The sequence below is a fragment of the Myzus persicae genome, unplaced genomic scaffold (genome assembly GCF_001856785.1).
Source record: "Myzus persicae strain clone G006 unplaced genomic scaffold, MPER_G0061.0, whole genome shotgun sequence".
NCBI lineage: Eukaryota > Metazoa > Arthropoda > Insecta > Hemiptera > Aphididae > Myzus > Myzus persicae.
The window spans coordinates 570536-581812 of NW_019104100.1; the positions used below are offsets into that span (position 1 = coordinate 570536).

Genomic DNA, 11277 nt, shown 5'->3' on the forward strand with positions numbered 1-11277 from the left:
TTGAAAAAGCCAAAAAGGTTTAATTTTTCACTTTTGTTCTTGTACGGCAGTTTTTGACATATGTGCGTCTTTTAAAAATAATTATGGGTTTGGGGCGATTGATGATTACCACTGAAAATTGATAGTATTAATGTCCACGCAATCGTTTCTCCATCAAATCGTATTTTCCCAAAAACCGTGATCAACACTGCGGTTATATATTTCTGAAAATGGGCAACCAACTGGTGGGTATAGCGCCATCGGAAATATTTCCAGTCGAACACTATCTGACCGATCACTCGCAACTGCAGTTCGATGCAAGGTAATTTTAATTGAATTCCAATACCAATACGTTAATGGTTTGGTATAAATTGTTTTCTGTTGTGTTTCACAGCTTGGGGAGTACTAGGTTTTTTAAAGTAGCCCGTGCCAAGTCTCAAGAAGGAATGATTGTTGTCAAAGTGTTTGCGTTGCACGATCCAATGTTGCCTTTGGTTAAACATCGTGTGCACATTGAAGAGATTAAGTCCAAACTACAGTCCGCTGTCAATTGCTTATGTTTTCAGAAAGTTGTTGTACGTTTACTAAATCTTTCAGGTTTCGTTAGAGATAATTCGGTTTCACTTGTTGAATTTTTTTTTTAGATGACCGACAAAGCTGTTTTCTTGATGCGAGAATATGTCAAGTATAGTTTATATGATCGAATCAGCACCAGACCTTTCTTGACCATGATAGAGAAAAAATTCATTGCTTTTCAAATATTGTTTGCTCTAAGACAATGTCATACATTAGGCGTATGTTTTTATTGAATTACTAATTAATGTGAATTCTAATTTCAAAATGTTTGTACACAGGTATGCCATGGTGATATCAAGTTAGAAAATATCATGATTACATCTTGGAATTGGGTGTTACTTACAGATATCGCCTCCTACAAACCTACATATCTGCCTGACGATAACCCTGCTGATTATTCGTTCTTTTTTGATACTTCTCGTAGAAGGCTATGTTACATAGCTCCGGAACGGTAAATAATATAACTGTTACCTATAATGTTACTTAAATAGTGTTAAGAGAACATTCAATTGAATTCTGTAGTTTTGTGAAGACATCTGCTGAGCTTAGCAATCAGTTATTACCATCTGAAGATCATGTGAAAAAAGGAGAATTGACTCCAGCTATGGACATTTTTTCCACTGGGTAAAAGAGAATAAATAACAAATATTTAAATATATAAATTTTTTTTTAAAAATAATACGTCATGGCGATATTATTTTCATTTTATAGATGTGCATTAGCAGAAATGTTCACAGATGGTCGCCCACCTTTTGATTTATCACAGTTGTTGGCATATAGAAATGGAGAGTATGATCCAAACACTCACGTTGACACTATTGACGATGAAGGAATTAGAGTATGTAATACAAAATTAGTTATAACTTATGAACATTTGAAATATTTTATTCAATTTGTTATTTTAGGATCTCATTAAATCCATGATTAAATTAAATCCAGCAGACCGTTGTTCTGCTGAATTGTATTTGGATGAAGAGAAAAATAAAATATTTCCCGATTATTTTTATTCTTTTCTTCAACCATATTTACAAATGTTTTCGGCTACAAATCCTATAATTTCGCCCGACGAAAAAATCGATAGGTTAGCAAGTAAAAACATTAGTATGTTTAAATGATAATCAAATTACTCTAATTTAATGTTATTTACGTTATAGATTGAAAAGTGATATTAACGGTATAATTAATATGTTGCTTCCATCAAATGATTCAGAAGAATGCACTGATGGTTTAGTGTTAATTGTTCAATTAGTTACTTCTTGTATTAGGTAATAGTTAAAATCTATATATGTAAATAAAATATAGGTAATGTTTATAAATTATACATCAATTAATTTTATTGGATATGTTCATATTTTTTTATTATATGCATTTTCAGGGGTTTGCATTTATCTACAACCAAAATACAAGCTCTGGATGTTTTACTTGAACTATCAACGTATTGTTCAGCAGAAACAGTTTTAGACAGAATTGTACCATATATTGTAAGTCAAATTCTTATATTCAAACATTTTGCAAAAAATATATTATAAAATTAAATGTTCTTTATTATAAAATTGTATAGCGGTTTTTATAATAGTATCTATAAAAAAATAATGAAATACTAAAATATAGTTCATTATAAATACCTTGACATCTTGGGACAATTTAAAAAAAACCCAATTAACTGAAATGGAAGATATTTAAGTTTTTAAAAAGGAACATGTTTTCAACTTTGTTTTCTTATTAACATGTGTTATAAATAGTAACTCAACTAAAATAATGAGCTTAAATATTTTGTTAAAGTTTCACATGATTCAAGATGTTTCTCCTGGTGTAAGGAAATCTGCATTACATGGTTTGAATAATACACTTTCAACTGTTAAAAATTTGAAGCCTAGTGATGCAAACACATTCCCTGAGTATATTTTTCCAGGTTTAATAAATGTAAGTATCAAATTTATTTGTAAAATTGAAAACAAAAATTTGATTGGTAAACAAATGTGATGATTTTAGGTGGCTCACGATGATGCAGTTATTGTAAGGACAACTTTTGCTCAGATTATTTCACAATTAGCACAAACAGGTCTAAGGTTTTTGAAGTGTTGTCAAAATGTGCAAGATGATGAACCGACCTCAAATGCTTTTGAGACTGAGCTTGCTACACTACATGAAATGGTGCAACAATCGGTATCATCGCTTCTCACTGATTCGCACAATATTGTGAAACAAACTCTAGTGAATAGTAATATAATTGAGCTATGCGAGTTTTTTGGCACCCAAAGAGGTATATTTTTGTTATGAGTTTTATGTAATTATTTATATTAAATTTTGTTTTTTTTATTCAGCTAATGATGTGATTTTATCTCACATGGTAACATTCTTGAATGACAAAACTGATAAACACTTGCGTGCATCATTTTTTGATAACTTTGTCAATGTTGCTGCATTTGTTGATTTACAGTGTTCTCCTATATTATGTCCATTATTGCAACAAGTAAATTTACAGCAATGTAGATATAGTCAGTGGTGTATTGGTACGGATACGCGGGTATACGCCGTATACCCGTCAGCAGATTTTCGATTTTCGGCGTATACCCAATGTAAAATATCATTTTACGGGTATACGCTCTTAAAATAACTCGAAAACCAATTATTCATAGGAAAAATTGTTATTTTAATATAATAATGAATTTTAAATTAAATTTATTAATAACATTTTGAAAAATAGATGTTATTAAAATATTATGTAATATTACCAATATGGAGTATGAATGCTCAGTCCATGGTTCTCAACCTGTATTATGTCATTTATAAATTATAACGCGCGGCAAATGTGTTTCTTGCGATGTTATGTTTTTGTAACCACTGATGTTATTAAGTGTTTATCAGGCTATGGCCAATTAAATGGTTTATGGTGTTTATTTATAGATTTATTTATAAATTATTGTTACTGCAATAATGGGTATTTTCCTTCTTGAATCTTGCTATTCGAGTTTACGACTTATTGTACTTATCGTAGTATCGTTTGACAAAGAAGAATGAATACTAGTCGGTTCCATTGATGATCAGTGTTAATTTTAATATTATTATATTAGTAAAAATACTGAAAATTTAATAAAGAAATAAAATAAAAATAATATAATATAAGAGATTAAGTCACCTAATTATTGTAATGATTATTGACTACGAGCGAAGCGAGAAAATTTTTTTTTGGTAGATTATACATATTTTATTAGTGCGTATACCCATAAATATATTTACCAATACACCACTGGATATAGTATATATATATTATATTTTGTTATTGAATTTATAATTTCTAGGGGTTTACAGACAGTGAAGAGTTTGTAGCAAAAAAAGCACTTAATGCAATGACACAGCTGATTGAGAAACGCTTGCTTCAAAAAACTGCCCTTTACCAATTAATTAGGGATATTTCTTGTTTTCTCATACATCCAAATTTATGGATAAGACAGGTATGTTTAAATGTGTATTTTATCTTTTCTGTATAGGGGCATCACTGTTATTTCAGAAACTCGCAGGAATATTTTATTTGTATGTTAATTTTTTTATCTATTTTAGGCTACTGTGGGTTGTTTTAGTGCTACAGCACGGATGTTAGATGACGTAGATGTTCAGTGCAAATTATTGCCTGTAATGAAGCCTTATTTGAAGCATTCAATTATATTAGTAGATAGAGAAGAATTAGTAATGAATACTTTAAAAGACCCTTTACCACGAAATATTTATGATACAGTTGTTAAGTGTTCAATTCTTGAGACATTAGTGGATATATTGGGTGAACGAAAAAAAGCCAGGACCATCGCTAACACTGGTCATATACCTTTAACAAGTGTTACACAATCAATGCATCAAAATAGTGCATTAAGAAATGTAAAATATAAATCATTCATTGTTATTAATTAATAATTTTATATTATTATTTTAATTTATACATTTTAGTTGATTAGGAAACTGGAATCTGAAGGGATGACTGAAATAGTAGAAGATCAGTTGTTGGCACTATCTAAACATATATTGAAAGTCCACAAGCAATTAGCATTTGACAACAAATATAATACTAAAGGAAAAGTAAATAATTTTACTGACTTATGTATGTTTTTATTTTGTATATTCCAACCTAATTTTTTATCAGATAAATATTGGAGACACAAAACTCAACGTGCATTGCCATTCTATAGCATTGGCACGATCGCAAAATTCAAAACTTCAAGATCCTATTCCATTAGCAAATAGGCGAAGAGGCATAGATGATCAATCTGTTTCCAATATGAACGATGAGTGGAAATGTATGTTTGGAGGTTCAGAGTTGTCGTCTTCTAAGCAAATGCATTCTTCTCGAAATCCGTAATAGACTTTTATTAACCTCATCAATATTACATTTACTGTATTAGTATTTTTTGTGCCTAGGTCACCTATCGGTGGTTCTTACTCATCTGATGTTCAACCATCTCCATCTCATAGTATTGAAGGGCCTACTGATATGTCATATATACACTGTAAGCATTGTAATAAAAGAGAAAAATTTTAATTTAAAATTTTCAATGCTATATTTTTGTTGGTAGACCGTTATGCACCATGTAAACTGGAACTGCGTAAATTGATATCCCATCGCCAAGAGTGTCATGAAATGACAATGCGACGTCATGAATGGGCTGAACAAGAAGTATGGAAACCAAGACTACCCCCTCCTGGTTGGAGACTTCGTTCTCAGTTGGTAGCTCATCTGCATGAACATAAGTCTGGAGTAAACAGGTTATAATAAATAATAATAAATAAACTAATGTTATATAATAACCATTTAGTATAAAATAATTTCTATATAAATTTAGATGTCAGATTAAGTACTGTATTTTAATTTTTCTCAATGTATCATTAAACATGTTATTCTCAGGTTGGTGTCAATTCCAAATACATCAATGTTTGCAAGTTGTTCATCCGACAGTTATGTACGTGTATGGGACTGTATGAAAATGGAAGGTAAGAACATTGCTAATCGGTCAAAACAAGTGTATAATCATCAAAACGGAGCGCTATATGGTATGACGACATGTAGAAACAATCAGTCATTAGCTACTGTTAGTCATTCTGGTTCAGTAGTTGTACTAAAGTAAGTATCAATGATTCAAATTATATTTTATTAAGATATTTAAACTATAGTTAATTTGTTCATTGTATAGTTTAGAGTCAAATAGTAATAAGTTGGGTGTGATGCAGATGAAACAATTAGATTTGCAAGAAGATGGCTGTGCTGTTGATATATCTTACTTAGATTCTGGATCTCAAATGGTACTCGTATATGCGACAGTGTATGGATCTGTTATCGGATGGGATATCCGTGCTCCAAAAGTAGCTTGGAAAGTTAATAATGATATAAAACAAGGTAAGTTCTAAGTTATATTAAACAATAAATGTATATTAGGCAAAATCATCAATCACCATTCATTTTTTATACATTTTACACTTTTATGATATCTATAGGCATCGTAACAGCTATGTGTTTGGATACTAGGCAAAGTTGCTTAACATTAGGTACAAGTAGCGGCTATCATACATGTTGGGATTTGCGTTTTAGGTTACCAATTGCTACCATTGCTCATTCCAAAGGTAACAAACATTAATTTACACTTCCAACATGCTTTATAAATACTAAATAATTAAATTATGTTAATCGATATTAGCTGTACGAGTGAGGAGGTTAATAAAACATCCATCTGAACCATCATGGATTATATCAGCCATGCAAGATAATAATGAAGTAACAGTGTGGAATTTGGAAAGTGGTTCAAAACAACAAACTCTTTGGGCTAGTAGTGCTCCTCCGCTGTCAAACAGTCAAGTATAATAATCATTTGACTTAAGTTATATTAAAAGTCTTATATAAGACTTATTTACTATGTTTTCCATTTTACTAATTTCCATCCTGTATTATAGACTAATAACCACAGTGTTTGTGCATTGTACACAATGAATACAGATCATGGTCCAGAATTGTTGACCGGTGGTACCGACCAGAGAGTACGGAAATGGAACTTGAGATCTCCGAGTGATTCCTATATAGCTATACCAGCTGCAAGTGATGTTATGGGTCATTCATTGTATTGTTATGAGTATGTTTAATTCTTACAATTATTTTATTTAATACTAATGTTAAAACAAATAATGGATTAGGTGTAGATTAGTCGATGGTACAAACGTTGTCCAAGAGGTTTGCACAAAGTCTAGCAGTACAGTAATGACAGGTGACGAGGAGCCACCTTGTGCCACTGACCAACCGGCACCAGGGCATGTAGGGTCGATACTGGATATTACATCATGTATGGCGTCTCAGTGTTTTCTAGTCACTGCATCTTGTGATGGAATAATCAAAGTGTGGAAATGAAACAACATTTTAATTTTAATTATTTTCAACCATTACTGATTATTATGTCTTATTGTTCCATATATTATGATATAAAAATATAATGTGATAGTGTATGTAACTATATTATTGGAGTTACACACCTTAAATGTTTGTATAATAAAGTTATATATTTTTTAAATTTGACTCGATTTCTTATGTGAGTAGAAATGTACATGAAATGATAAGATAAAATAACCTAATAAAAAATATTACATATTTAGGTTCATTGTAAGACACTTAATCAGAGGTTAGTTTTTCATAATAATTGAATAATATTACATTTGTTTTATTGTATATTTTTTTAAAATTTGAACCTATATAGTTTATAGATCTATGCTAACAGGTATACAGAGTGTTCAAAAATAGATTGTTCATTAGAGATTACAGATTAAAATACATACTATTGAAATGACTACAGAAACCTATTATATTATCATCCTTATGTACTACGGAGGGGAAGTAAACGGACTGCCATTTTACTTTAATGCCGATTTTTTTTCGCTATTATTTTTCTTTCTACTCCCAGCTGAATAACAAGTTAACTAAACAAAAAAAATATTTTTTGGACCTCGACAATTTGTTTTCCAATCATCCGGACCCCCTTTGATACTATTATACTAATCTCCGACCCCCTAAAGGGCCTGATGAAGAACCAATATTGCTAATGTGCTGACCATACACACCAAATAGGTAACTTTTGTTTTGTTTTTTTAGCTATTTACTATAATATTTAAACCACACCAATTTATTTTAAATTTAATAAATTATTCAATATTGAAAACTTACCCTAAAACAAATTATGCAAACGAAGGTATAGGAAATATTAGTGATGTAAATGTCGTATTGTTATATTTTTATAGTAAATAGTTATTTCACACACAAGAACGAGTTGAAACTCTTTATATTTTAAGAGATTCTAAGATCATATTTTATTTTTTTAATAAATACAGTTTTTTCAGGCCATACAACGTTTTCTTGTGTTTTTTCTTAGTAGGCTCGATCTGATATTGAATCTGTTCCTTCTAAAAAAATGTATAAATATTGTACTTTAATAAGTTCCATTGATTACATTCAAAACAATAATTTTGATTGATATTAGTCTAAGCCTCGAAAACGGGCCGATTTGGAGCAACTTAACGTTTCGGAGATGATTCATTGGCGGAAAACAAAAATAATTTTATATTTCGTAGTATTTAAAATACAAATGACAAGTGTAGAAGAAAATGAAGGATTTGATATTTTGTTTTTATTGTCGCCATTTCGCTTGTGTTGATTCGGAATACAGAGATGAAGTTATAATTTTTAGTGGTTAGTTGTTATGATCGAATGCATATTATAAACATTCTAGAAAAAAATAATTAAATTTTATATAAAAAGAAAATCTTTACCCAAAATTTTAATGGTAAAGACAGCGACACCTAGTACGCGTACCCACCTAATATCCAATAGAGGCCAAGGCCTCTGGAAAACCCCTTCACCACGCCACTGCTTAAATATTCAAAGTAGAATAACTCATCAGAACCATTTCGTTCGAATTTCAGTTACAATACGTCAGCATTTTCAAAACAATTACGTTTCAGAATTTGTTTTAAAACATAAAGGTTCTAAATTGAAAAACAAATGTTGGTATTGTCACAGGATACTCCTTGAATATTGTGTTCGAATAGTACTAAAAATATTTACCTGTACGTTTAAAAATTCCAAAAATTAGAATTTTAATATAATGCATAATTTAAACTTATGTAAAGAAAATATGTGAGCATCATGCTTAAAAAATTACTCTGTACGTTATTGTTTTGTGCTTTTGTCGACGAGATAACATTTCTAAAATTCATAAAATATGTAGATACTTCCATAGAGTAGCTGGGTGATACATTTAACGTAAGGCACTATCATTATTTTAGAAAACAGTAGGTAACGTTTTTTTAAATATTTCTTTTACATAGGTAATTTAAAAACAACATTTTTGAAAAAGAATTATGTATTTTATCGTTACCATTTTTTTTATATTTTTCAGCAGATTAAGTCTGAGCAGACGGATGAATGTATTGATTTAACAATGATGTGTTTTTTTTGTATGTCTGTATACTCGAAATGTAGGAGAAAAAATGGGTTGATTTCAACTTAGAGAGTGGCAAATTGGTAGCAAATCGGATCTAGTTGGCACATTTGAGTAACCAAAATTGAAAATGTCTAACCTTTAATTTTCTTAAAAGTCGATACTGTTTTTTTGATGTAATTCGAAGCAAATAACCGTCGTTGAATTTTTTACCAAATTTTCATATTAGAATTTTCTGTACCCATACGATAAATATTTTAAAATATTTTCAAACTTTTTGAGCTATTTATAAACAATGGACTTTTAAAATTTTTTTTCTTTAAATGTCGAACATAAATGAGATGTTTACATCAGTTACAAAAAAAAATACCGCAAGTATTTCTAAACATTGTAGTCATTGTACAATATAGTCACGATTTTAACAAACTCCATATATCAATTTTCTTCTATGGTGTTGACGGTTTATCAATAATAATCAATAATCTAAAATATATTGTATAACGATATCAAATAAAAATTAATACCTAAATAGGAAACATAATACAAATGTTTATTTGTGTGAATCATAAGTAAAATATTTTGCAGTATAACAATCTTATAATACTTTTTTTTATCTAGCGTTTAAATATTATACAAACTTCAGCGTTCTTCGTTTGCGTATTATTAATATCTCAGGTAAAAAATTTGGTTAGTAGTTTGTGCATAGCATGTATTAACAATGAAAGTCTAGGTTATTATTTCTTTTAAATATGAATATTGACTAACTATAGTCAATAAATTCCGAAGCATTATAGCTGGAACGCCTGGAATTGATTTTAAGTTAAAATTTTAACTGAATACAATTTACCATAAGAATATTGGTAGCACAAACATAATATTTTGATTGATACGTATTTGAAACATTCATTTTATTTACAGTTTAACTATTAACTTATACATTTGATTTTTAAACGATTTTGACTTCATTTTTTCTTAGATGTCACAATGTATTTTATTTTCTTTCTCAGATACATAAGTAACATGAGTTCATAAAACCGATTTTTGAGTAATCTTAGACTAAAACTATCTTAATATCTTGTACATATTATATTATAGTGTTTAGTACTTATAATATATTTGGTACAGTAGGTATTACAATACTTTTATTAAATTTTGACTTTGATCTTGTACCGAAAAAATGTTGGAGTAAAACTTTACCTCATAACGAACTTATAAATAACTTCGTATAGAGTGCAGTTATAGAAATACTTTGATGGTAGGTCTAACATTAACTACAATATATGCATTACTTAAAAGTTTAATACAAGCGTTATTTCACCTTATATATAGATATGTTGAAGACATTTTGAGTTTATAGAGGAGAAACTTTATTGGTTCATGGATCATTATCGCGAGTCACAACATTATGTTAAATGTGTGTTCGGTGTTGATTAATTGTTCGTTCTTACATTCTCGTATTATAGTATGTTTTCCATATTTATTATTGTACACATTATCTAGCTATCACCTAAGTATATTAATGTACTTATATAGTAGCAAACTTTTTTTTTATTTTTATACATACCTACCTGGCTACCAACATGTATGATATTTTTGTACAAATGTCTTAATAATTGTAATTGCATTCATCTCGACTTCTAGAGTTCTAGCATCATGTGATTATTGTGATTATGCTTGATTCTTATTGAGTTGATATTTTACACGTACCTAATCCAACATTTGGTACAAAAGTAGTTAACTATATAAACGCAATAATATATGCTTGAACAATTATTTTTTATGATGAGTTATGGCATTTTTAAATCAAAATATTGACACTTATATTTTGTTAGGATTGGTGTCATATTGACATATTGCGTTGTCTCCGTCTTACAAACCGTTTGTAATGGTAAGGGCCCTGCAAAACCTTGCGCCGGCACTGTACAAACGAAGACACCTGCCTACAATATAGCAAATTTGAGTTTAGCGGTTCGAATTTTGAGCGGTTAACTTTAATATTGGAACGAATTCATCAAACTTAAAAGTTAAAGTAAGGACATTATCTGTGTTTTCTCGTAGGCTTTTGTGATATTTTAATTTTAAGCAAGTTATTAATTATTCTAAGTACCGATTAATTATAGTTGCAATGAATAATATATATACGAATTATTATGAAATAATAATATATGTAATTTTCTTGTATTATTTTTGTTTATAAATAAGCAAAATAATTATGAAAATGATATAATATATTCTTTTTTTTTTTTTTTTTTTTTTTTTT

General features: G+C 29.4%; 1 protein-coding gene across 1 annotated transcript; it reads left to right on the plus strand.

Annotated features, from left to right (window-relative positions):
* Positions 1-11: 11 nt before the first annotated feature.
* On the plus strand, positions 12-7026 carry LOC111038731 (phosphoinositide 3-kinase regulatory subunit 4). The gene is made up of 24 exons (XM_022321957.1): positions 12-301; positions 374-554; positions 624-773; positions 834-1006; positions 1078-1179; positions 1267-1393; positions 1461-1636; positions 1710-1820; positions 1931-2036; positions 2338-2478; positions 2548-2818; positions 2880-3028; positions 3858-4010; positions 4117-4428; positions 4498-4626; positions 4691-4902; positions 4966-5054; positions 5121-5310; positions 5450-5665; positions 5736-5938; positions 6037-6162; positions 6237-6394; positions 6490-6665; positions 6727-7026. Exons 1-24 carry the CDS (start codon positions 210-212, stop codon positions 6935-6937), a joined length of 3954 nt encoding a protein of 1317 aa, XP_022177649.1. The 5' UTR covers positions 12-209; the 3' UTR covers positions 6938-7026.
* Positions 7027-11277: the final 4251 nt, after the last annotated feature.

What these genes read in the sequence shown, in the direction of transcription:
- LOC111038731 (XM_022321957.1), top strand. Translation starts at nt 210, where the DNA reads ATGGGCAACCAACTGGTGGGTATAGCGCCATCGGAAATATTTCCAGTC. An exon ending in GTTTTTTGGCACCCAAAGAG is followed by an intron (nt 2,819 to 2,879) that starts GTATATTTTTGT and finishes TTTTTTATTCAG; the next exon opens with CTAATGATGTGATTTTATCT. An exon ending in TAATAATGATATAAAACAAG is followed by an intron (nt 5,939 to 6,036) that starts GTAAGTTCTAAG and finishes TGATATCTATAG; the next exon opens with GCATCGTAACAGCTATGTGT.